General features: G+C 45.2%; 3 protein-coding genes across 4 annotated transcripts in view; all 3 read right to left on the bottom strand.

The window, feature by feature from the left end:
* LOC106601165 (myosin-10) overlaps window positions 1-10,155 on the bottom strand; it is a 66,640-nt gene extending 56,485 nt beyond the window's left edge. For both annotated transcript variants that reach the window (XM_045716125.2, XM_045716126.2), the window contains exons 1-2: window positions 9,414-10,155; window positions 7,177-7,549 (exon numbers count right to left, since the gene is read on the bottom strand). In XM_045716125.2, coding sequence (XP_045572081.1) covers window positions 7,177-7,521 — 345 coding nt within the window. In that variant the 5' untranslated portion in view covers window positions 7,522-7,549; window positions 9,414-10,155. The remainder of the gene's footprint in view (window positions 1-7,176; window positions 7,550-9,413) is intronic.
* A 206-nt stretch (window positions 10,156-10,361) lies between these two features.
* Window positions 10,362-13,491, bottom strand: LOC106601200 (putative ATP-dependent RNA helicase DDX47). Its single transcript, XM_014193204.3, has 11 exons — window positions 13,313-13,491; window positions 12,891-12,984; window positions 12,562-12,750; window positions 12,400-12,471; window positions 12,096-12,286; window positions 11,862-11,978; window positions 11,608-11,754; window positions 11,336-11,473; window positions 11,138-11,208; window positions 10,913-11,042; window positions 10,362-10,825 (listed from the first exon to the last, which is right to left on the bottom strand). The coding sequence occupies exons 1-11, from the start codon at window positions 13,442-13,444 to the stop codon at window positions 10,625-10,627; spliced, it is 1,482 nt and encodes a 493-aa protein (XP_014048679.3). The 5' UTR covers window positions 13,445-13,491; the 3' UTR covers window positions 10,362-10,624.
* A 293-nt stretch (window positions 13,492-13,784) lies between these two features.
* LOC106601201 (WW domain-binding protein 11) lies at window positions 13,785-20,489 on the bottom strand. The gene is made up of 12 exons (XM_045715167.2): window positions 20,277-20,489; window positions 18,010-18,096; window positions 17,721-17,752; window positions 17,534-17,627; window positions 17,211-17,407; window positions 16,787-16,920; window positions 16,532-16,683; window positions 16,194-16,433; window positions 15,916-16,038; window positions 15,416-15,700; window positions 15,094-15,279; window positions 13,785-14,829 (listed from the first exon to the last, which is right to left on the bottom strand). Exons 2-12 carry the CDS (start codon window positions 18,071-18,073, stop codon window positions 14,183-14,185), a joined length of 2,154 nt encoding a protein of 717 aa, XP_045571123.2. The 5' UTR covers window positions 18,074-18,096; window positions 20,277-20,489; the 3' UTR covers window positions 13,785-14,182.
* Window positions 20,490-20,983: the final 494 nt, after the last annotated feature.

The raw sequence follows: 20,983 nt of genomic DNA, 5'->3' as shown, positions 1-20,983 counted from the left end.
CCACGTCTCCTGATGTACTGGCCTGTCTCCTGGTAGCGCCTCCATGCCCTGGACACTACGCTGACAGACACAGCAAACCTTCTTGCCACAGCTCGCATTGATGTGCCATCCTGGATGAGCTGCACTACCTGAGCCACTTGTGTGGGTTGTAGACTCCATCTCATGCTACCACTAGAGTGAATGCACCGCCAGCATTCAAAAGTGACCAAAACATCAGCCAGGAAGCATAGGAACTGAGAAGTGGTCTGTGGTCCCCACCTGCACAACCACTCCTTTATTGGGGTTGTCTTGCTAATTGCCTATAATTTCCACCTGTTGTCTATTCCATTTGCACAACAGCATGTGAAATGTATTGTCAATCAGTGTTGCTTCCTAAGTGGATAGTTTGATTTCACAGAAGTGTGATTGACTTGGAGTTACATTGTGTTGTTTAAGTGTTCCCTTTATTTTTTGGAGCAGTGTATAATAATAAATAATTATGTTTTTATGAGACCAAAATATATGGCATACTAGACCTTATCCTAAACCTCGGGGGTGAAGCCCATGGGTTGTCTATTTGTGAACCACAAGATGCAACCCTGTCTAACAATCAGGAGTCAGCCAAGCAATTAAGGCAGAAGGATAATGACTCAGCAGCCCAGCCACCGACAAGCGGCCCTGGAGAGCATGCTCATAATGTAAGAGGAGCCCAGTCAGCCCTTTCAGGGGAATGCCTTGCCAAACACTGACAATAACATAGGGAGAGGAAGAGAGAGAAACAGAAAGAGTAGGCTCTAAGGAGAGAGAGGGGAAAGAGAGAGAGGTGGTCTCAGTTAATCGGAGCTGGTCTGTGAGGCAGCTGAGCTAACAAGAATCCCTGTTGGCAGAGAAGCAGGGCATAATGATTCTATCAACCTCCTCTCACGCCTTCTAAACCTTAGGGGAGGTGAATAGGAAAAGCCAGCCCTCTGTAACTCTAACTTGAAACTCCATTTTGTAGTTAATTAAAAATGGATTCCCTTGATCTGAAAGCAGGAGCTATTAATAGTGTGGCGGTACCTCTGTGACGTGCAGGACCCAGGCAGCTGGCTAGGCAGAGCTACCTGGCTGCACCCACAGCAATAATCTCAGGGCCTACTGTAGCATCCCACCAGACTGCAGCAGGGCCGAGATGGTTAGACACCAGACCAGGATGAAATAACAATGTTTATCTTGTTTATTCCTGATAATAACTCTATAATAACATAATCAACAGTATTGATTTAAAATAACGCTTTCCTATCATACTGATTATGCTTACTTTCAGGTTAAAAGTGAGTGTGTGTTAATAGCGAGTTAACACTGTAAACATTGCAGGAGAGTTTTTGCGTTTAGTTTTGCCATTACTCTGGGTAGACCTACAATACCTTATGGATGCATCATTTGTCTCCAGTCACACATTCAGCTACGTTGCAGAACACAAATAAATGTATTCTGCACTACAGTCTACTCAGGAGGCCTCTCTTTCTCCCTCTCCCCTTCCCTCCCCACTCTCCCTCCCTCTCAGGAGGGGTTGGAGGCAGCAGCCTCTTCAGCGGAGGACGGAGTGGTAGGCCAGGCCTGCTGCTGGAGGAAGTGGGTCAGGTCAGCCTGCTCTCCATGCACCATGGTCCAGGGAAGGGGATATTTCCACTGTGAAATCAGATCCGGGGATGCAGTGGCTTAGTAACAGCTGAGAAACACACAGGCAACAGCAGACATAACAGTCGCCTGCATCTGCCATTTGGAATTAATAGCACCCCTACTGCAGCAAGGTGAGGACGGCCTAGTCCACTGATCTGTGGAGAATGACCTTGACAGTGCATATTCATAAAAGCTAATAACCCTTCAAAGTATGCTTTGAAATATGATTAATACTCTTTGCGCAGAGCTATTGAATGAAAAAGAGTGTCAAGCCAATAGCAGGGTGTTCAACTATCTTGATTTGATAATGTAATGGGCTTTTAACATAATCATATTAATAATACCTGGGGAAAGTGAAAGAAAGATAGCTATGCCTTAGGTGGAATTGTGGCATATACTGTAAATGCATGGCACTAACGTTACATAGCTCTTAACCCATGACCTTAACCACCAGCTTAAACACAAAGCTACTCAGACCTTCTCAAAACAGAAGGTTTTTATCAGATAAAGAAACTGTTGCTCACTCTTTCTGGATAATTTCATTAAAAAACAACCACTGATAACTGCATGATGATCCATGAAAAGCCTGGTCCTGGTTTGATATCCATGGTGTGTGTGTGTGTGTGTGTGTGTGTGTGTGTGTGTGTGTGTGTGTGTGTGTGTGTGTGTGTGTGTGTGTGTGTGTGTGTGTGTGTGTGTGTGTGTGTGTGTGTGTGTGTGTGTGTGTGTGTGTGTGTGTGTGTGTGTGTGTGCCAAGTTTATGGTAACACCTAAGTTGTTTACATGAAAAAAAGAGTTCTCCATGGAACAATGGCAATGCCATGACAACAACAAAAGACTCAAGATATGACTATGTGGGAGGCCTGAACACAATGCCACTCTTGAGAGAGAGTTAATGTACCCGTTATGCATACACATAGCGAGTGAAAGCTTATTCTCGAACCTCAATAAAGAAACATATCAGCCAAACAAGAATGACAAGACAGCTAATTAGTGGGGGTTTTCCATTAGTGATACCACCTACATCCTGTCAACCAGGAGGCAGCTGGCCTCCACAGAACGACAGCCAAGACTGCATTACATTTATTAAATGTTTGAACAATCAAACATTTGAAACCCCTAAAGAAGTGCAGGAATAAGGTTATTGGCATTGGGCAGAGCATTAGGACAGAGAAGAGAGAGATGGTAAATTAGAGAGTGAGTGTGGGAAAGGAGACAGGACAGTCAGACACATTGTAATGAAGTGGGCGGGAGACAGACGGACGCTTTTTTTCATGAAAGAATGCTGAGGCTTTCTGACAGCTGGGGATTATATGCTGACACAAAGGCCTGGTTGTAGCGTCGCTAGCTAGCATTCCGGTTAGCCTGTTACCCACTGGACTGACTCAACTCCCTGACTTCACATGGAGCCGTCAGATGGGCATGGAGCCAAGGCTACGCCACCGTGCCGTACTGGGGCCTCACAGAGGGACTGACCACAACGCACAGAGCCACATTACCCAGGGGGCTCCCTCTGCACGCCAACCCTAGCTCAGACACACAAAGTCTGGGGCAGCAGCGTACAGTGCAGCTGGGGATGGGTTATGCCCCACTGTGGGGGGAGGTCACCTCCTGGGGCTGGGGCACTCTCCCACTGACACAAACATGTTCTTCATCTATGTCACGCCTACTCCCCTTCCCGCTCTCCGGCGCTCGACGTCACCGTTCTACTAGCCACTGGTACTGGCAAACCGCACTACGCACTCCTGGCAAACCAAATCAAATCAAACTTCATTGGTAACATACACATGGTTAGCAGATGTTAATGCGAGTGTAGTGAAATGATTGTGCTTCTAGTGCCTACAATGCAGTAATATCTAACAAGTAATCTAACAATTCCCCAACAACTACCTAATACAGATTAATCTAAAGGGGTGAATGAGAATATGTACATATAAATATATGGATGAGCGATGGCCGAGCAGGGCGGGGTTGAGACCTAGGGCCTCCAGCTTGATGATGAGCTTGGAGGGTAGTATGGTGTTGAATGCTGAGCTTTAGTCAATGAACAGCATTCTTACATAGGTATTCCTCTTGTCCAGATGGGATAGGGCAGTGTGTAGTGTGATGTGATTGCATCGTCTGTGGACCTGTTGGGGCGGTATGCAAACTGAAGTGGGTCTAGGGTGGCCGGTAAGGTGGAGGTGATAAGATCCTTGACTTGTCTCTCAAAGCTTGTCTCTCAAAGCTTGTCTCTCATGATGATAGAAGTGAGTGCTACGGGGCGGTAGTCATTTAGATCAGTTATCTTTGCCTTCTTGGGTACAGGAACAATGGTGGCCATCTTGAAGCATGTGGGGACAGCAGACTGGGATAGGGAGCGATTGAATATGTCCGTAAACACACCAGCCAGCTGGTCTGCGCATGCTCTGAGGATGCGGCTAGGGATGCCGTCTAGGCCAGCAGCCTTCCGAGGGTTAACACGTTTAAATGTTTCACTCACGTCGGCCATGGAGAAGGAGAGGGGGGGCGCAGTCCTTGTTTGCGGGCCGCAATGGTGGCACTGTATTATCAGGCTGCGTGATCAAAACAATCTTGAAGCGTGGATGGCGTTGTGGTCGGATTTTCCGAAGGGAGGGCGGGAGAGGGCTTTGTATGCATCACGGAAGTTAGAGTAGCAGGGGGGAAAGTTCGTCCAACTGGCCTCACAACCGCAGAACACGTGTAACCATCATCCTCACCAGGGTCTTAACATGACTGCAGTTCGGCATCGAAACCGACATCAGTGGGCAAATGCTCACCTTTGATGGCCACTGGCACGCTAGAGAAGTGTGCTCTTTACGGATGAATCCCGATTTCAACTGTACCGAGCATATGACTAGCGGTTTGCTAATGTCAGTGTGGTGAACAGAGTGCCCCATGGTGGAGGTGGGGTTATGGTATGGGCAGGCATAAGCTACGGACAACGAACACAATTGCATTTTATCGATGGCAGTTTGAATGCACAGAGATACCGTGACGAGATCCTGAGGCCCATTGTTGTGCCATTCATCTGCCGCCATCACCTAATGTTTAGCGTGATAATGCACGGCCCCATGCCGCAAGGATCTGGACACAATTCCAGGAAGCTGAAAATGTCCCAGTTCTTCCATGGCCTGCATACTCACCAGACAGGTCACCCACTGAGCATGTTTGAGATGCTCTGGATCGACGTGTACGAAAGCGTGTTTCAGTTCCCGCCAATATCCAGAAACTTTGCACAGGCACTGAAGAGGAGTGGGACAACATTCCAAAGGCCACAATCAACAGCCTGATCAAATCTATGCGAAGGAGTTGTGTCGCACCTCATGAGGCAAATGGTGGTCACACCAGATACTGACAGATTTTCTGATCCACGCCCCTATTTATTTTAAAGCTATCTGTGACCAATGCATATCTGTATTCCCAGTCATGTGAAATTCATAGATTAGGGCCTAATGAATTTATTTCAATTGACGGATTTCCTTATTTGAACTGAAACTCAGTAAAATCTTTGAAATTGTTGCATGTTGCGTTTATATTTTTTGTTCAGTGTAGTTTAATTTTCACTACGGCCATTATTCAACAACACACAGATGAAGAGAGCCTTCAAGAAACATGGAGAAACATAAAGTTACTATCTAGTGGAATTCGTCATCAAGGATGGTAAAGAATATAAATCAAAAAGACTGCAGTTCCTCCAGAATCCCCGTCACCATGTCTCAGGTGATAACCAATCCACATTCTACTCCTGGAACGCATGTCACTAAATGGGTCAAGATCACGACGATACACTGTATATAGGACATCATTAACTAGACCCATCTGCACTGAAACATAACTGCAGATAACTCCACACACAGTGAAAGCATCCAATTTAAACCAATGCAAACTCGGACGTTGGATTTTATTGCACGTGTGCTTAGATACAAAATAAATAACGGACTCCAGAATGGAAAACATTGATGGGGTATCAACAGCAAGAGGTAGCTTTAAAATCTCCCTAAATGCATGACATCATATACATCACTGACACTATCTATCATCTAATGGAATTCTGGGATTGTAGGAGGTCTTTTCTACAGACGGCTTATGTGTGAGAGGACAAAGGCTCCCGACCATAAAGATGAACCAGACCTAATGCAGCCGGTCTGAGCCATAGAGCACAGCAGCAGCAGTGTCAGGAGGTGGGCCAGTGCCTCTCCCAGTCTGCCACCCTGACCTGGGGCTCCACAGTCAACACACAGGGCCAAATGTGTTTGCTTTAATACCCAGGGACCCCATTGAGATGAGAGAGCCCCACAGACAGCTCAGAGATCAAACAGGGCAACCACGAGGAATGGGGTCGTACAAAACAAACTGACCCATCAGTGTTTCTGGTAGAAATGTCACCTACAAAGGTGAAAGTAAAGAAGATGGCAGGTAATCTAGATACAGAGAGAGAATTTACCATCGGTCTGAACTAACTGGAAACGGTTATATTGTATGATCAGTCTGTGTGTTTTTTTTACTTCAATCAAGCCACAAGACAGTGGTTGTATCCAAATACCCATACTAGCATACTAAATAGTATGCAAAAAAAGAATGTTATAGTATATGCAATTTCTAAAATAGTACTCTAAATGAGTCATCTAATGCGTAATTGTGTTGACTCCCGCCGTTCGTTCATTTTGGTACAGCGAGTCAATTTATCTGCCCGCCGTTCGTTCATTTTGGTACAGCGAGTCAATTTATCTGCCCGCCGTTCGTTCATTTTGGTACAGCGAGTCAATTTATCTGATTATCAGCTGTCAGACACGTGAGTCAAAAAAGACAAGTGAATTCTACTAGATGAAACGTCAAAATCAGTATGCAGTTTATGTATGTAGTACTTATTCAGACACAGACCCTGTTTCCTCAGAGTTCCCCAGAGGTTAGGTTCTGTAGGTGAGCCAGGTCATAGGATATTTTATACCCGCTGCCTTTATGATTTTATGTGTGCAGAGCAGACAGACACAGGGAGTTTGAAGGAGTAGTTGTTTTTATATATTTTATTTTCCGCTCTATCAGTGGCTGTGTCAGTGTGTGGGGGGTAGGTGAGGGGGTGTGTTCGGTAAGGAGTGGGTTAGGAACACAGAATTACAAATCTCAAACAACCCTGTCTCAACATTATCAAGAGACCAATACATGGGATTCTGTGGTCTGGGTCTCATTTAAGGTATGCGTCGCCAGAGTTGCTGAAATTCAGCAAAAATATTGAACTATTGAGCCATGTCTGTTGTGTGCACTATGTGTGAGTATGGTTGAATCTGCTTTCTAGGTGAATAGATGTATAATAAGGATACACTCTGAAAAAAAAGGTGCTATCTAGAACCTAACAGGGTTCTTCGGCTGGCCCCATAGGAGAACCCTTTGTAGAACCCTTTTTCGTTCCATATAGAACCCTTTCCACAGGGTTCTACATTGAACTCAAAAGGGTTCTACCTGGAACCAAAAAGGGTTATCCTAACCCTTTTACAACCCTTTTTTCTAACAGTGTACAACAACACAACCACTCACGTAGATGAGGCCAGAGTAGTAGCGGTCTTTGAGGTTGTGCAGCACCGAGGCCTCGTTCAGGCAGGTGAGCTCAGCCATGTCTTCCACCTTGCTGAACTTGGGCGGGTTCATCTTCTGGATGTCGTCCTTATTGACAATGGCCTTCTTGCCATTCTCTGACAGTTCCACCACCACCTCCTCTCCCCGCTCCTCCTTGATGCTGGCCGCCTCAAAGCCATGACGCTCTGAAGGGATCCACACCACCTTCTTGGCTGTCCAGTCGGCCTGTGTGGCCGGGTTGTAGACCACAGCGCGATCCACAAACAGGTACCGCTCCGGGTCCTCCTGCCCATTTCGATGAGCCATTTTGGGGGTACCAGAGCAAGAGTGCCACCTGGAAGAGGTAGAGACAGGCAGAAACTCAGTATAGCAACATGTTTGTCATGAAATGTTAAGCACTCTCAGGCATGGCACTTATCAAGGTCACATTCCTTTGTGACAATAAAGCTACCCCCTTTTCAAGCCTAGGTGTAGCCAGCAGATCCAACCCGCTTGCTTACAGCTGCACTGGGGTCGGACAGCATTCCTGTGTAGATTAAGATACCGTGAAGCCGGCACGAATATAGCTCGGAAAACACACCTCAGTCCAGGGATGAGAAATGCGTTGCACTCCGAGAATTGTCCCATTATCCCAACTGTTACACCGAGAAGACTGAACTACTGCTAGTTTTTACGGAAGGCTGTCCTTGTCGTCCCCATGCTAGGTAGAAGAAGCCACAGCAGCCATTTTGGAAGGTATGTTTCCCGAGCCATATCGCACACTGGCTCTGCGAGATATCAAGGGTTTCCCAAACTTGGTCCTGGGCCACCCCCGGGGGCACATTTAGTTTTTTTGCTGTAGCACTACACAGCTGATTCAAATAATCAAAGCTTGATCATGAGTTGGATATTTGAATCAGCTGTGAATTTGGGAAAACCTGTCTTAAACTATATAGGAATCCTGTCTGATCCTAGTGCAGGTGTAAGCAAGCTGTCGGATCTGCTGGCTAGCCTAGGTGGAGACATTTCTACTCACCTGTATCTTATTTTCAGGAGGAAAATAGAGAGGTTTTACTATAGGCTATGAAGGGAGGCACAGTGCAATATTGCATAATTTTACATGCTTACAAAAATGGATGAGATGAGTCTACTCTCCTGCACTGCACTAGGCCTAGCAATGGATAACGAATGGTAGCTAGGTAGCCTAAGTGCTTTCCAGAGCAGGGATACAGTATTCAACATAAATGTAGGGACTCTTTTTATGGCTGCTACATTAGGGTACAGGTTACCCAAAATCCTCATTGTTTCTTTATTTCTCATAGGTTATACTTTAAGTGTTTTGAAAGCTAAAAGCAGTATGACAAAAGTGTGTTTCTTGTGTATGATATTGGTTTCCGCCACATTGTATCAGATATTGGACAGAGGACACAGATGTTTGTTACATTGTATCTGTACACGCCAAAATAGGCCTACAGCATCATTGCATTTTACAGCAGAACTTATCACAAGTTCCTCATCCAAGTAGACGTTTGCAGCCAAACATGGAAAGCAATTCCTCACCTTCAGGTAGAGTATTCATCGTGTTGAACAAATATATTCAGAATAAAGTAAGTGCCAAACAGAACCCCATTTTTAAAAACGTTTTTGTTGTTGATTTGCCTGACAGGCTGGCTACATTGTTGACTCGTTTAATAACGCGCGTCTTACACTGACTTGACACTTGCCATTTCGCGCGCTGGTGTAACAGTGTTGTGAATGGTACGCAATCTTGCCATACATGACAATCAACATAGACAATAAACATGTATTTATTAGATCAGCAGGTCCCTGAATAACCTATATCGCTATTATAGATCACATAGATTCAGATAGCTGCACGTTATCTGACATTTACGATCACTTTGATAACAGAAACCATCTGAAATCATGCTGAGCTCTACTGGTCAAGGGAGTCAATTTTGGTGTAGAAACATCTCCAAAGTCATAATTTCAATTTCATTCAATTCAAATCTTCAATAAATATAACGCAATATATGCCTTTAACATATTTTAATTCAACGTATCTGGGTAGTCAATAGTCCTGAACATAATATAACGACATCATTGCAAGTACCTCCACAGTTGCGCTATGTAGCCTAAATCCATCCAGCCGGACAGTCTTCAAGCTGCTAATGTAACCATGCAGAATACAATTATTCCTAAAAGAGCTGGTAATTTACCTGGTGCTGTGAGGGCAGAAACGAGGACAACTGTTCACACGAATAGACCGATCTCCCTCTTTAATAACAATTTATGCAACAACACAACTGATATTCAGGTATCTATCTAGGCTTTGGTATGCACCAAAGACACTGCCCCTATGGTGGGGCCCCTCAACCGAACAGATCTGACCGCTGTTACTCCGCCTACGATGGGTTGTGGAGACATAGATATTGACCAATAGATCAGCTCGTCTGAATTCAATAGCTCATTGTGATGCTTTACGTGCTATATTTTCTAAAGTGTTGATATCCTCTGACAAACAGACGTCTAATGATAAACAAATACAAATCATGTTTTATTCTGAAGCTACATGAGGTGAATATAATATCTAGTTGTGTAAGTCTATACACTGCACACACCTACTAGATGCGGTAAAACACAATTGGATTCGCACACTACTGTCTCTAGTACCCTCGCCTCCTATTGGCTAAAAACAGAGAAAACCAACTTTTTTAGAGGAATTATTTCTGGTCCATCGTTCCACCTCTTCCCTGACACCATCTTCAACCTGACCCTCTTCATTTCCTTTCAATTAAATCATTATGCTCAGTGCACGAAATAATAATGCACGTATTTGTTCCTTCAGTCATTAACACTCCGTTGATGCAATGTTCATTTTGTATGTTCGTTAGGTATTGCATGGAGTGATATTTGACATGGTACAAATGTTACAATAAGCTACCACAGAGTAACTGGTTAGATATCATGATATGCAACACCCCCATCTTGAGTCCAAAGTGGTGGGGCTTATTTGTACCATTATCTTCCTGGAAATATAGGTCATTGTTGGTTTAAAGTCTATTTTTACCCTGTTCATGTCACCTGCATTGCAAATATACATTCAAAAGATTTAATGAAATATTTAATACAAATTCATGATGTTATATTATCATATTAGGATTCCATTCATGTTGACCAAGCTTTATTATCAAATTGTGAATGCGAACACAACTCACTGAAAATGGTCTTGATTTTACATAAACATTTTACAAATGGAAATATTGATTAGTAAATTGAACAAGTCATTGGTAATTAAATAGCCTGTCACTGTGATGTGGTGGTTGTAAAGAAAGCGGCATCCGTTAATAATCATAGATGTTTTATATCAAGAAGAAAATGACATACTATCTGACAATATGTACAGTATTGTGTTATTCTACTGGCACCTTTAACGTCCTCCTCTCCATGCTGCTCCGCCACGGTTTTTTCCTCCTCCCCCCCCTCTGCCACCTCCGCTCCTCCCCCCTCCGCCGCCGCCACCACCACCAGCGCCGCCTCTTACTTTCTTCCTCACACCGCTGGACTGCTCTCTGTCATCCCCCTCTTCTCCTCTGGGCCTCTTCCTCTTTTCTCCTTGTTCCTTCATTTCCTGAGAGGGAAAGAGGTTATCGTGACTGACTTTAGAGCTATTACAATGGATGACAACAGTGCTGAAAAGACACTGATTGAGACTCACAATTCTGGCGAATCGCTGTGCCTCGCTCACTCTCTCCACCAGCATCATCACTTCCTCCTCCTGCGTGGGGAAGGCAGGCAGCTTCTTGCCAATGAGAGTTTCGATTCGCTGGAACAGCTCCACATCATACCTGAGAGGTTAATATGTCAATCAGAAGAAAATCTTTGGACGAAGTAACCAATTTCAATAGGATTGGTTGAGATCGAGCATAAAGGTGGCCCTTACTGTGTGACAAATGTGATGGATTTTCCAGACCGCCCTGCTCTGGCGGTTCGCCCCACTCTGTGGATGTAGTCCTGAGAGCGCACACACACACACACAATAAAACACCACTAAACTTGCTCAGTTGGGTCCATCGTTTGTGATAACACTGAAAAGACTGCACAGACCGGGGAGAAACATCCACACAAGCAAGACTGATACCTTTGAGTGGGTTGGGATGTCGTAGTTAATAACACAGTCTACATGTGGAATGTCCAGTCCTCTTGATGCCACGTCCGTCGCCAGCAACACAGAGCGAGACTTAGACTTGAACTTGTTCAGCGACCCCAGACGTTTGTTCTGACCAACAAAGACAATATTTATACTTTCTTAGATGCAGATTTCACTGATGTGTAAAACATTTCGAAGTGTTAGAGTATGATATTTGGAGTGAGTATGTTGGTAGACAGTAGTGTGTTTGGATAAGGGGGTACCTGACTCATCTGCCCATGCAGGGGGATGGCAGTGATGCCCAAGTTTCTGAGCAGCAGCGCCACCCGCTGGGCATTGTTACACGTACTGCAGAAGATCATGAAGGAGTTCCCAGCCAGCTCGTTGATGATGGACACCAGGTAACAATCCTGGAGACACAGCCAGTTAACTTACAATCCAACACTAACCTTACACAGCTTCTGACTTCTCAAAGAAAAATTACCTTGATACCATTAGAACATCAAACTTCATGTACCTTGTATTTGGAGGGTATGAAGACGTAGTACTGCTGAAGTTTTTCTACTGTTGAGTACTTGGTGTTAACGGCACATTTAACTGGATCCTTCAGAGCTGCTCTCTGCAGCTTTGCGACCTTGGTAAATATAGAAGACAGAAGGGTTAGTGTGACAGGCCAGGTGTTAGGGATACTCTGATATGTCTCAAATGAAGAGCTAAAAGGAATAGATAATAGGGGCTATTATGTGGGTACCTTTTTGGTCATGGTGGCAGAGAAGAGAAACGTGCGTCTGTCTCTGGGAATAACCTTTAGGATCTTGTCCACCTCAGTCTCAAAGTCCATGTTGAGGATCCGGTCTGCCTCATCCATCACCAGGAACTTCAGCGCTCGCAGTGAGAAGCCTTTGGTGTTCTCTAAGTGGTCTATCAACCGCCCGGGGGTGGCTGTTATGACACCCATGGTGAATACACAGTTAGTATCAACCAGGAATGCACTTAAAATATGGTACCATATTAAGCAACTGAAAGGGGTAGGTTGGATTAAGTTATTTTCTCACCAATGACAATGTGAGGTTTCTTGGCCAGGACCAGGGATTGGGACATCATGTCAATTCCTCCAACGATAACAGCTGAAACAGAAAAAAAGACCAGTTAAAACAACAGTTACATACATTTGAAGGAACTCAAGTGTGTTTCTACTCCTTCCAATGCCCACGTACCAGTCTTGACTCCGATGCTGGAGCCCAGGGCCTCAAACTGCTCTGCTATCTGGAAAGCCAGCTCTCTGGTGGGGGTGAGTATGAGTGTGTGCAGCCTCTGAGCAGAAGCGAGGAGTGACTGCAGGATGGGCAGAGCAAATGCACCGGTCTTCCCTGAGCCAGTCTCTGCCAAGCCAATTACATCCTTTCCTGAGATTGGAGAGAAGAAAGTGCATCATGAGTTTACAAACAGACATGAGACCTTCCACCTAGGAGGACAGGTCTTTACCAACCGTTTTATACATGGCACAAACAAGAACATTCACCCCCCTCCATCCAACTGAACTCACCTTGTAAGGCTACAGGTATTGCCTCTACCTGGATCTTTGTAGGAATCTTCCATCCCAACTGTTCACAAGCTTCACACAGCACTTCAGTTACACCCTATATTAACAGATGCATGCCATAGCAGAAATATATAAACGCGTTAGAATATGGAGTTGATGTTACACATCTACACAAATCGTATGGCTGAATGTGCGCCCCATTTTTAAATGTCTGTCAATGACATCACATCATCTCACAGCTGTACCCAGCTCTCTACCTGGTGAACCGTAGAATGCTGAACTGTATGTTGGTGGTTGAAAGACAGTTAACTTGCTAACTTATCAGCGGTAGGTTGATTTGTTGATGTGCTGTTAACTAACGTTAGCTCGCTTCCAAACCGGCAAGCCTATCCACCATTTCCATTTAGCTAGCTAACGTTACTCACCAGATCCTTGAAGGTCTTCACTGGCTCATCATTTTCAGCGATATTAACGTTACTGTTATCATCACTACTCGAATCTTCATCCTTTGCGTCATCTGTTTTTATCTCAACACTTTTCTCCGAATCGTCCGCCATGCTTGTTTGCCAACGTGCCGTCTACGCTAAAGTGCGCATGTACGGAAATGGATAAGATTTCATGCCAGGATTTCTGGGACTTGATGTTCCCCGCTGAATTCATAAATCATTCAAATGAATTGCGAAGTTTAGACCACATTCAGTTGTCAAACTTTGCAGATAGAAATGCCATGAATAGAGCTGATGTGATTCCTTATCCTACAAAACCTAGTTCTTCCATCTGAATGTTCCAAAACGTTGCGTCCTGCTGAACAAGCCTGTTCATCATGGTGGTTTATTCATTTGTAGTCTGATTTATGAAAAGATACTTAAAAAAAAAGATTGGACTGAAAATAGTTAATTGAGTTTAAGTATTTATTTAGTTGCAGGTCTAACCATTTCAGACAAGCACACTCATTTGGATTTTCCTACAAACACCTGACAAAACACCCCCCCTTCTTTCTTTGAAATCCATCACCTTTCTCAGTTCAACAATAAAATAAACATTTGACAGTCATAAAAAAACACTCGCTTTTTAACAAATATTGAGCCAAATTATCATAGCCATGTACAGTAAGTTGGTAGGGAGGAGATTCTAGTCTCATTGTGAAAAACAAAGCCTTTCTGCTTCATTTAGAGGAACCAATGTGTTTCTGAACAGCATCTGCTTGATGGTATCACTAACACTTTCTTCATGACCCCTACTGTTCATTCCTTCTCAACACACCCACCCTTTTCACCCCGCAGCCCTTGTCAGTCTCAGAGGAGTCCCTCCATCTCCCTCATGAAGGCCTCATACATCTGGTCCTTGGTCTTCATGTTGGGCTGAGAGACTGGGCCCATCTGAGTAGGGTTGGCTGACCCCATGGGGGCAGCCATCGACTGCTGCTTCTGTCCTCCCACCCTTTCCTCTCTTCTTCCTCTCTTTTCCATAGGCCCTCCTCCGCTCCCGGCCCCTTTATCCCTGCGCACCCTCAGCGCCGTGGGCACGAAGCGGGTGACCTCTGTCTTGGGGTTGATGATCTGGGGTTTGGCTGAGATGGTGGCTCCGCCACTCCCCTGGCCTGTTGTCAGATTGCTGCCTCCGGCTGAGACAGAGGTGATGTTGGCCCGCTTCTCAATGGTTGGTGCATGGTGGTGGCTGGTGGGGTTCGCGCCCGACGGCAGGGCACTTGTCCCCGGGGGAGGGGGCATCTGCATCCCTGGGCGCATGGACATAGGCATGGAGGGAGGGGGCAGCATGGAGGCATTGGGGTTGCTCTGGGAGCCATCTGGGTTGGAGCCGGGTTTCTGGCGGTGGACGATGCTGGGGGGAGCGCTGAGGACGGAGTTAAGCGGCGGGGGGAAAAGAGAGAGGGGAGGGGCGAGTTGGCGTGGGGGGCCAGAACGTGGTGGAGGGGGGATGCCTACAGAAAGGGAGAAGAGAGGAGATTAGAGTGGGGGAAAATCCTGCTTTAGTCCCATGCTTTGCTGCCCAAAATTCATTTTACATTTATTTTAGCTTGAGGTATGTGCCATGTTGATATTTTTATTACTGTTAACTTTGGGTAGTGCTGAACTGTAGTTATGTTTAAAAAATATGTATGTTTTGACAATGTTCCGTGTTTAAGGAGAAGGGATAAAGTCATATGAAATTCCAATAAAAGGCACAAAAATACATCCACACATACCTGGGGGAGCTGGGGGAGGCAGTCTGGGTGGGGGTCCCCGGGGTGGAGGACCAGGAGGGAGACCTGGAGGGGGGCCTGGGGGAGGGCCAGGGGGACGACCTGGTGGGGGTCCAGGGGGCAGTAGCCGGGGCATCGGCCCCCTTGGACCACCTAGCATACCAGGCGGCCTCAAAAACGGGGGAGCACCTTAGGATGACAAACAAGACATATCATATGATATATCACATCATAGTGCCTTGTTTTAGTAATTTGATAGTAATGAAGCAACGTCACACAAGGTGACACTATATTCCAATCATTACTACACATAAAACCAACTAACCGGGTGGAGGGCCGGGAGGCAGGCCAGAGGGCGGACCAGGAGGCCTCATTGGAGGAGCTGGGGGTGGTCCCAACGGTGGAGGCCCTGTTCCTGGTGGACCCTGCATGTGTAGAGGTGGTTGCTGTCCTCCCATTGGTCCAGAGGGTGGAGGCATGCGCTGATTGGGTATAAGGTGAGACTGGTTGTCGCCTGGTGGTCCCCTATCCTCGATGTCTGAGTCGTCAGAGTCAGTATACTCCTCCTCAACTTCCTCTTCCTCCTCTTCCTCCTCAGGGATGGACTGCCCTGTAGACAAATAATAAAGGGGGATGAGTGAGAAAGGGATGAAGGAAGAAAGTATAACCTAGTTCCCATGGAGAAATCCTCCTCAGCGAATACAAACCTCTTTAAATTACATCATTCTCCAAAATAGTGTCAACAATCCAATCATTCATCTGCATCATCAAGTCCTGCTGAAGTGTGGTAGTGGTGTTGTGTGCAGACTGAAGGAGATACAGTACCTGCCATCCTAAGCATCATAGCCTGCAGAGGAGTGATGGCCTTTTTCTTCTTCACAATCCTCTTCTTCTTGCTCTTCTCCCTGGGTGCTGAGGGGGGCATGTCTGCAAACCGCACACTGCGTCCTGCAAAACATATCACACAACCTTGTGTAAAACTCCATATCTGTGTTATCATTCTTTAAACTACAACACCAAGCAGTGCACAGACTTGAAGACAGAACCCAACACACTTGGGGTGATCAAGCAAGCACATATGCGGACAAGGCTCCGCCTCTCACCTGCATGTCTGTCCCCTCTGTCCTCCTCTCTGCCCTTCTCTCTATCGTCCTCCTGCCGGTCCACCATCATCCTCTTGTCAACCTCGCCTCCGTCATCCCTCTCTCCTTCACTGTCCTCTTCAGAGTCGCTGTCGTCTTCCTCCCCATCGTCACCATCGCTCTCGCTCCCACTGTCCCTCTCTCCTCCCATCAGCATAGTGTCCATGGCTTTCTCCATGTCAGAGGCCTGGTTGGATGCATCTGGTTGTAGGCAGAGAAAGGTGGATTTGGATGAGAAAGTAGAAAGAAGCATATTTATTCCTCCTGATCCCATGTACAAACATGCAGTAGTGCAGTACCTGCGTCTGCTGCGAACTGGGCCCTGCGTGAGGCGTACAGCGCCAGGACCTGAGACGGTGGGGGGCCAGTTGGGGGACCTGGGGGTTTCCTACCAGGGGGTAACCGAGGGACGCCTGCCACCGCTGCAGACATGGAGGCACTGATCCCCTTACTGAGAGAGAAAGAGAGAGTGTTTACAGAGCAGCTGGTAGCTTTGTGGTGTGGTCCATAGGAATGATACTGAGACAGCACTGTAAATTCAGGGGAGTGCCCACCTTAACGAGGAGCCCTTCTTCAGGATGGAGGGAGGCTGGGCCCCAGGCAGGGGGATGTCCTGGATCAGGATGCTGGAGGGAGCGTGGGGCATCTCTGGGAGTGGGATGCTATCCACCTCCACCAGTTCAGCATTCTAGTTGACAGAGCGAGGAAGAGAAATAGTGAGTAGTGAACAACAGCAACAATTATGACATTTACATTTTTTGTCATTTAGCAGACGCTCTTATCCAGAGCGACTTACAGTAGTGAATACATACATTTCATTTCATGCATTTTTTTTTGTACTGGCCCCCGTGGGAATCGAACCCACAACCCTGGCGTTGCACACACCATGCTGGTGTTGCAAACACCATGCTCTACCAACTGAGCACTGCTCGGTTTATCTATTCAATTCATACATGTTCATCAGCATAGCATACACACCTTGACTGAGTCAAAGTAGAGTGACAGCTTGCCACGATTGCTCTCATAGTCCAGCTCCAGTTTGCGTAGCTCCTTGTAAGTGTCTGGGTTCTCTCTTTCGTACAAACGTACGATGCGCTCAAACGTCTCCCGTAGCTTCTTCCTCTTGTCCCTCAGCACCTTCTCATTCAGCAGCGGCTGCTGCACAGGGTTGAACTCTGGCACAAGAAAAAACAGATAGAGAACGGATGTGAACAGGAGAAAATAAAATGATTAGCAAGATCTTTTTGGAAGACAAATAACAAACGCACAACCTTGTTTAAAACCCGTTTGCAATGGCTCACCCATTTCATCCAGCTTCTCCATGTCTTTGATGATCTGTCTGGGGTCCTTCATCTTCAGTACAGCTGTTCTCACCATCATCCTCTGCTTCTTGTTCTGTGGCGCAGCAAAGAAGAGCACAGTGAGTTTTACAGACAGAATACAAAGTCAACCTGTCACTGACATTCAACTTGTTAACCAAGGTCTTACCTTCTTCAGCTCCCGTTTCCTGGCCTCCTTCCCTGAAGAGGAAAAGGCACCGCATTAAGTTTGATGTAGAACCTGTTACCTGACAGCTCCTCTACGTTGATGCCTTTACTATTGTTCATAGTGCTGCTGAGCTCAATAACAGACATTGAAATGATTTTCCTTTCACAGACATGGAATCCCCTGAAGCTTAAGTAACAATGGGTGTCCACTGATGTGTTCATGCTCAAGTTGAGGTGAACATATGATGTGCGCTGTCACATGACGACGGAAAGTGTATGATGTTACTTACTGGCCTGGTCGGTGGGGTTCATGAACTTCCCACTCTTGGTGGAGGAGGTCGAACGTCGCCCCATGGTGACGGCGCGTCTCCTTCACCCTGCCAGGGAAGATACAGTATCAACTTATTGGAATCAGGAGAAAATACAAATCTATAAGTTATAAGATAGCTGCTGGGATGGTGTAAATAAAACTAGGCTGCATTACACACTGCAATGGATATTCCAACCATGAGCCCCAGCCTGCTCTGCTCTTGCTGAACAAAAACTTTTTTTGTGTGATTCCTAACCAATGCCTGTGCTGTGTAGATCTACGGTGGCAGTTCAGAGGGAGAGTCAGAGGCTTCTTCCAAAAAAATTCACTCTTGCTCATGAACAGTGTTTCCCAACCCTGGTCCTCCAGTACCCCCCAATAGTACACATTTCTATTTTAACCCTGGACAAGCATACCTGATTCAACTTTTCAAGCCCTCAATGAGGTGTATTTGTCAAGGGCCACAACGAAACGGTGTACTGTTGGGAGTATTAGAGGACCAGGGTTGGGAAACACTGCTATAGCCTATGTTCAGTTCAGTTTGAGAAGGAGAGCGCGGAAGATGAAAAGGAAGACTGGATGTCAACTTTTATAGCTTGCTACTACTATAATTGATTTGATTAAAAACCATGTGCTTCCTGCCCATGATGTAGGCCTATTTATCAGAGTTATTGACCTCACTTATTGTGATTCAAGTAACTTACATTGTGGTGCTGAAACGAAGCAGCGGCACAATCAATGGGAAATGGACAGCTCATGGTGCTGAAAGTAGGCAAATTCAAATTGGCATAATTCATTTCAACAGTGTTAATTTTAATTAGTTTACTAACAACAAGAGGGCTTTGTGTTGGAGCCTATTTAAAAAATAAGAGGTAGGCCCACCTGGTTGGCAGGCTAACTTAGGCTATAGACTACTATGTCAAAAGATTTGTTGGTCAATTCCACCATCCACTCTTTAAATAACAGCACTTCACTGACACGGAGGCAGGTTAAGTTAAAACCAAGACTCGAATTGATGGGGTATGAGATGGTATGCCATTGGCCTGCTTATTAAAGAAAATGGCAAAAAAAGAAAACAGATCCGATTATATAAAGTGATCTATAACAGCGCTTTGGTCCGCGATGCTTTATGCTAGAAACAAGCTGTAAAATATCCAGGAAAGACGTGATTCTGATGCATATGGGGATGTCATTGTTTCTAGCATAAAGACACATTTCCTTTGCTTGGGAAGTAATCTTATTCTGTCACTATCAATTGATTAAGTTATTCACTTTCTATACAATATAAGATGTTTAAACCCAGACAGCTTTTAGGTAAACGCTTGTGACCTTCTCTCGTTGGGTTGAGCTACAGAAGAAGAGTAGCGAGCAGTTAAAGCTGCCATTTTTCTGCGTCGGTAGGTCTAGTCTGTCTGGGGTGATAAGTTAGGCCTAACTTTGGAAAGCGCCATGCTCAGATTCCTAATGAGGTCTCAGATTGTATTATTTGCAAACAGGGGCAGTTTCATTGCAAACAAGACACATTGATTTGGCATTGGAGAAATATGAGATGAACACACAGGCATATGTTCATTCTTAGCCTGTAATTTCAGAAATTGGTATGGCATTAAACAAATATTCATATTTAAGGCTCTGGTCTGTCCAAGAAGTGAGGGTAAACGTTCTCTGCTATCCACTTTGTTTTAATTATTATTTTGGGTATGGGGAGGGTCACTCGTTTTTTGCGTTCAGGGAGGGTTTAGGTAAAATATATTTTGCTCTAGGGAGGGCCATTCATTTCCATTTCAGAGAGGTCCCATTTCAGAGAGGTTCTTATTATAAATAACGTTCACTCTCTTGCTGCGATTAAACCAATAATGAATTGCCTTTTGACATTGTGCTGGGAAACATACTTGTACATACAAGTTCGTCTCCCAGCACAATGTCACAAGACAATTATTGGGTGAATAGCAGCTAGTCAGAAGTATACGTTAACAAGTCCAAACTAACAACTAACGTTAGCTAAATTAGCTAGCAAAGCTGTACCAGTTCTAATGTTAGGTAGCTATAGATCATGGAAATACTCGCCAATATTAATTTGCTGAAATGTTAAATAGCTAGCTAACTAGCTAGCAAATTTTGTAACCAACGGTAGCTATATCGCCAAAGTCTGCAGGTTTCACATCAGCATAACGTTAGCTTGCTAAATTAGCCAGTCAACTAGCTTGATGAACAGGTAACGAAAAAGCTAACTTGAATTGACTCTACCTTTATCCACGTGAAAACTGTGGGCAGTGCGCCTTTCCCCTCTCTTACTTTCCAATCGGGTGAATTGTCAACTATAAATGTCGTTTCCTGTATCAAACTAATGTATGAGATACCCTTTTAGATCACACTGACAAACGCTTTTGGCTAATTGATGCAGTCCACCATATTTTGATTGCCGCGAGCTAGGGCGGAAGTCTCGTGTGAGAAACCGGAAACGCCAAAATAGAAGGTCAAACAAAATACGCTCGTACTATTGTTTGTACAGATGAACGTGGTACGTTCAGGCGTTTGGAAATTGCTCCCAAGGATGAACCAGACTGGTGGAGGTCTACAATTTTTTTCTGAGGTCTTGGCTGATTTCTTTTGATTTTCCCATGATGTCAAGCAAAGAGGCAGTGAGTTTGAAGGTAGGCCTTGAAATACATCCACAGGTACACCTCCAATTGACTCCAATGATGTCAATTAGCCTATCAGAAGCTTCTAATGCCATGACATAATTTTATGGAATTTTCCAAGCTGTTTAAAGGCACAGTCAACTTAGTGTATGTACACTTCTGACCCACTGGAATTGTGATACAGTGAATTATAAGTGAAATAATCCGTCTGTAAACAATTGTTGGAAAAATTACTTGTGTCATGCACAAAGTAGATGTCCTAACCGACTTGCCAAAACTATAGTTTGTTAACAAGAAATTTGTGGAGTGGTT

The sequence above is a fragment of the Salmo salar genome, chromosome 03, assembly GCF_965601325.2.
Source record: "Salmo salar chromosome 03, fSalSal1, whole genome shotgun sequence".
Classification (NCBI taxonomy): domain Eukaryota; kingdom Metazoa; phylum Chordata; class Actinopteri; order Salmoniformes; family Salmonidae; genus Salmo; species Salmo salar.
The sequence above is the reverse complement of the archived record's forward strand: the minus strand, read 5'-3'. Positions and strand labels throughout refer to the sequence as shown.

Excerpts from the sequence above, each read along its gene's own strand:
- LOC106601200 (XM_014193204.3), bottom strand. The coding sequence starts at position 13,444 with ATGGCGGACGATTCGGAGAAAAGTGTTGAGATAAAAACAGATGACGCA. Across the intron at positions 11,979-12,095 it reads CTGCCACCATGACCAAAAAG|GTCGCAAAGCTGCAGAGAGC; the intron begins GTACCCACATAA and ends ATATTTACCAAG. Across the intron at positions 11,209-11,335 it reads ACATCCCAACCCACTCAAAG|GACTACATCCACAGAGTGGG; the intron begins GTATCAGTCTTG and ends GTGCGCTCTCAG.
- LOC106601201 (XM_045715167.2), bottom strand. The coding sequence starts at position 18,073 with ATGGGGCGACGTTCGACCTCCTCCACCAAGAGTGGGAAGTTCATGAAC. Across the intron at positions 17,628-17,720 it reads GGAAACGGGAGCTGAAGAAG|AACAAGAAGCAGAGGATGAT; the intron begins GTAAGACCTTGG and ends GCTGCGCCACAG. Across the intron at positions 15,280-15,415 it reads GCCTCCCGGCCCTCCACCCG|GTGCTCCCCCGTTTTTGAGG; the intron begins GTTAGTTGGTTT and ends TGTCATCCTAAG.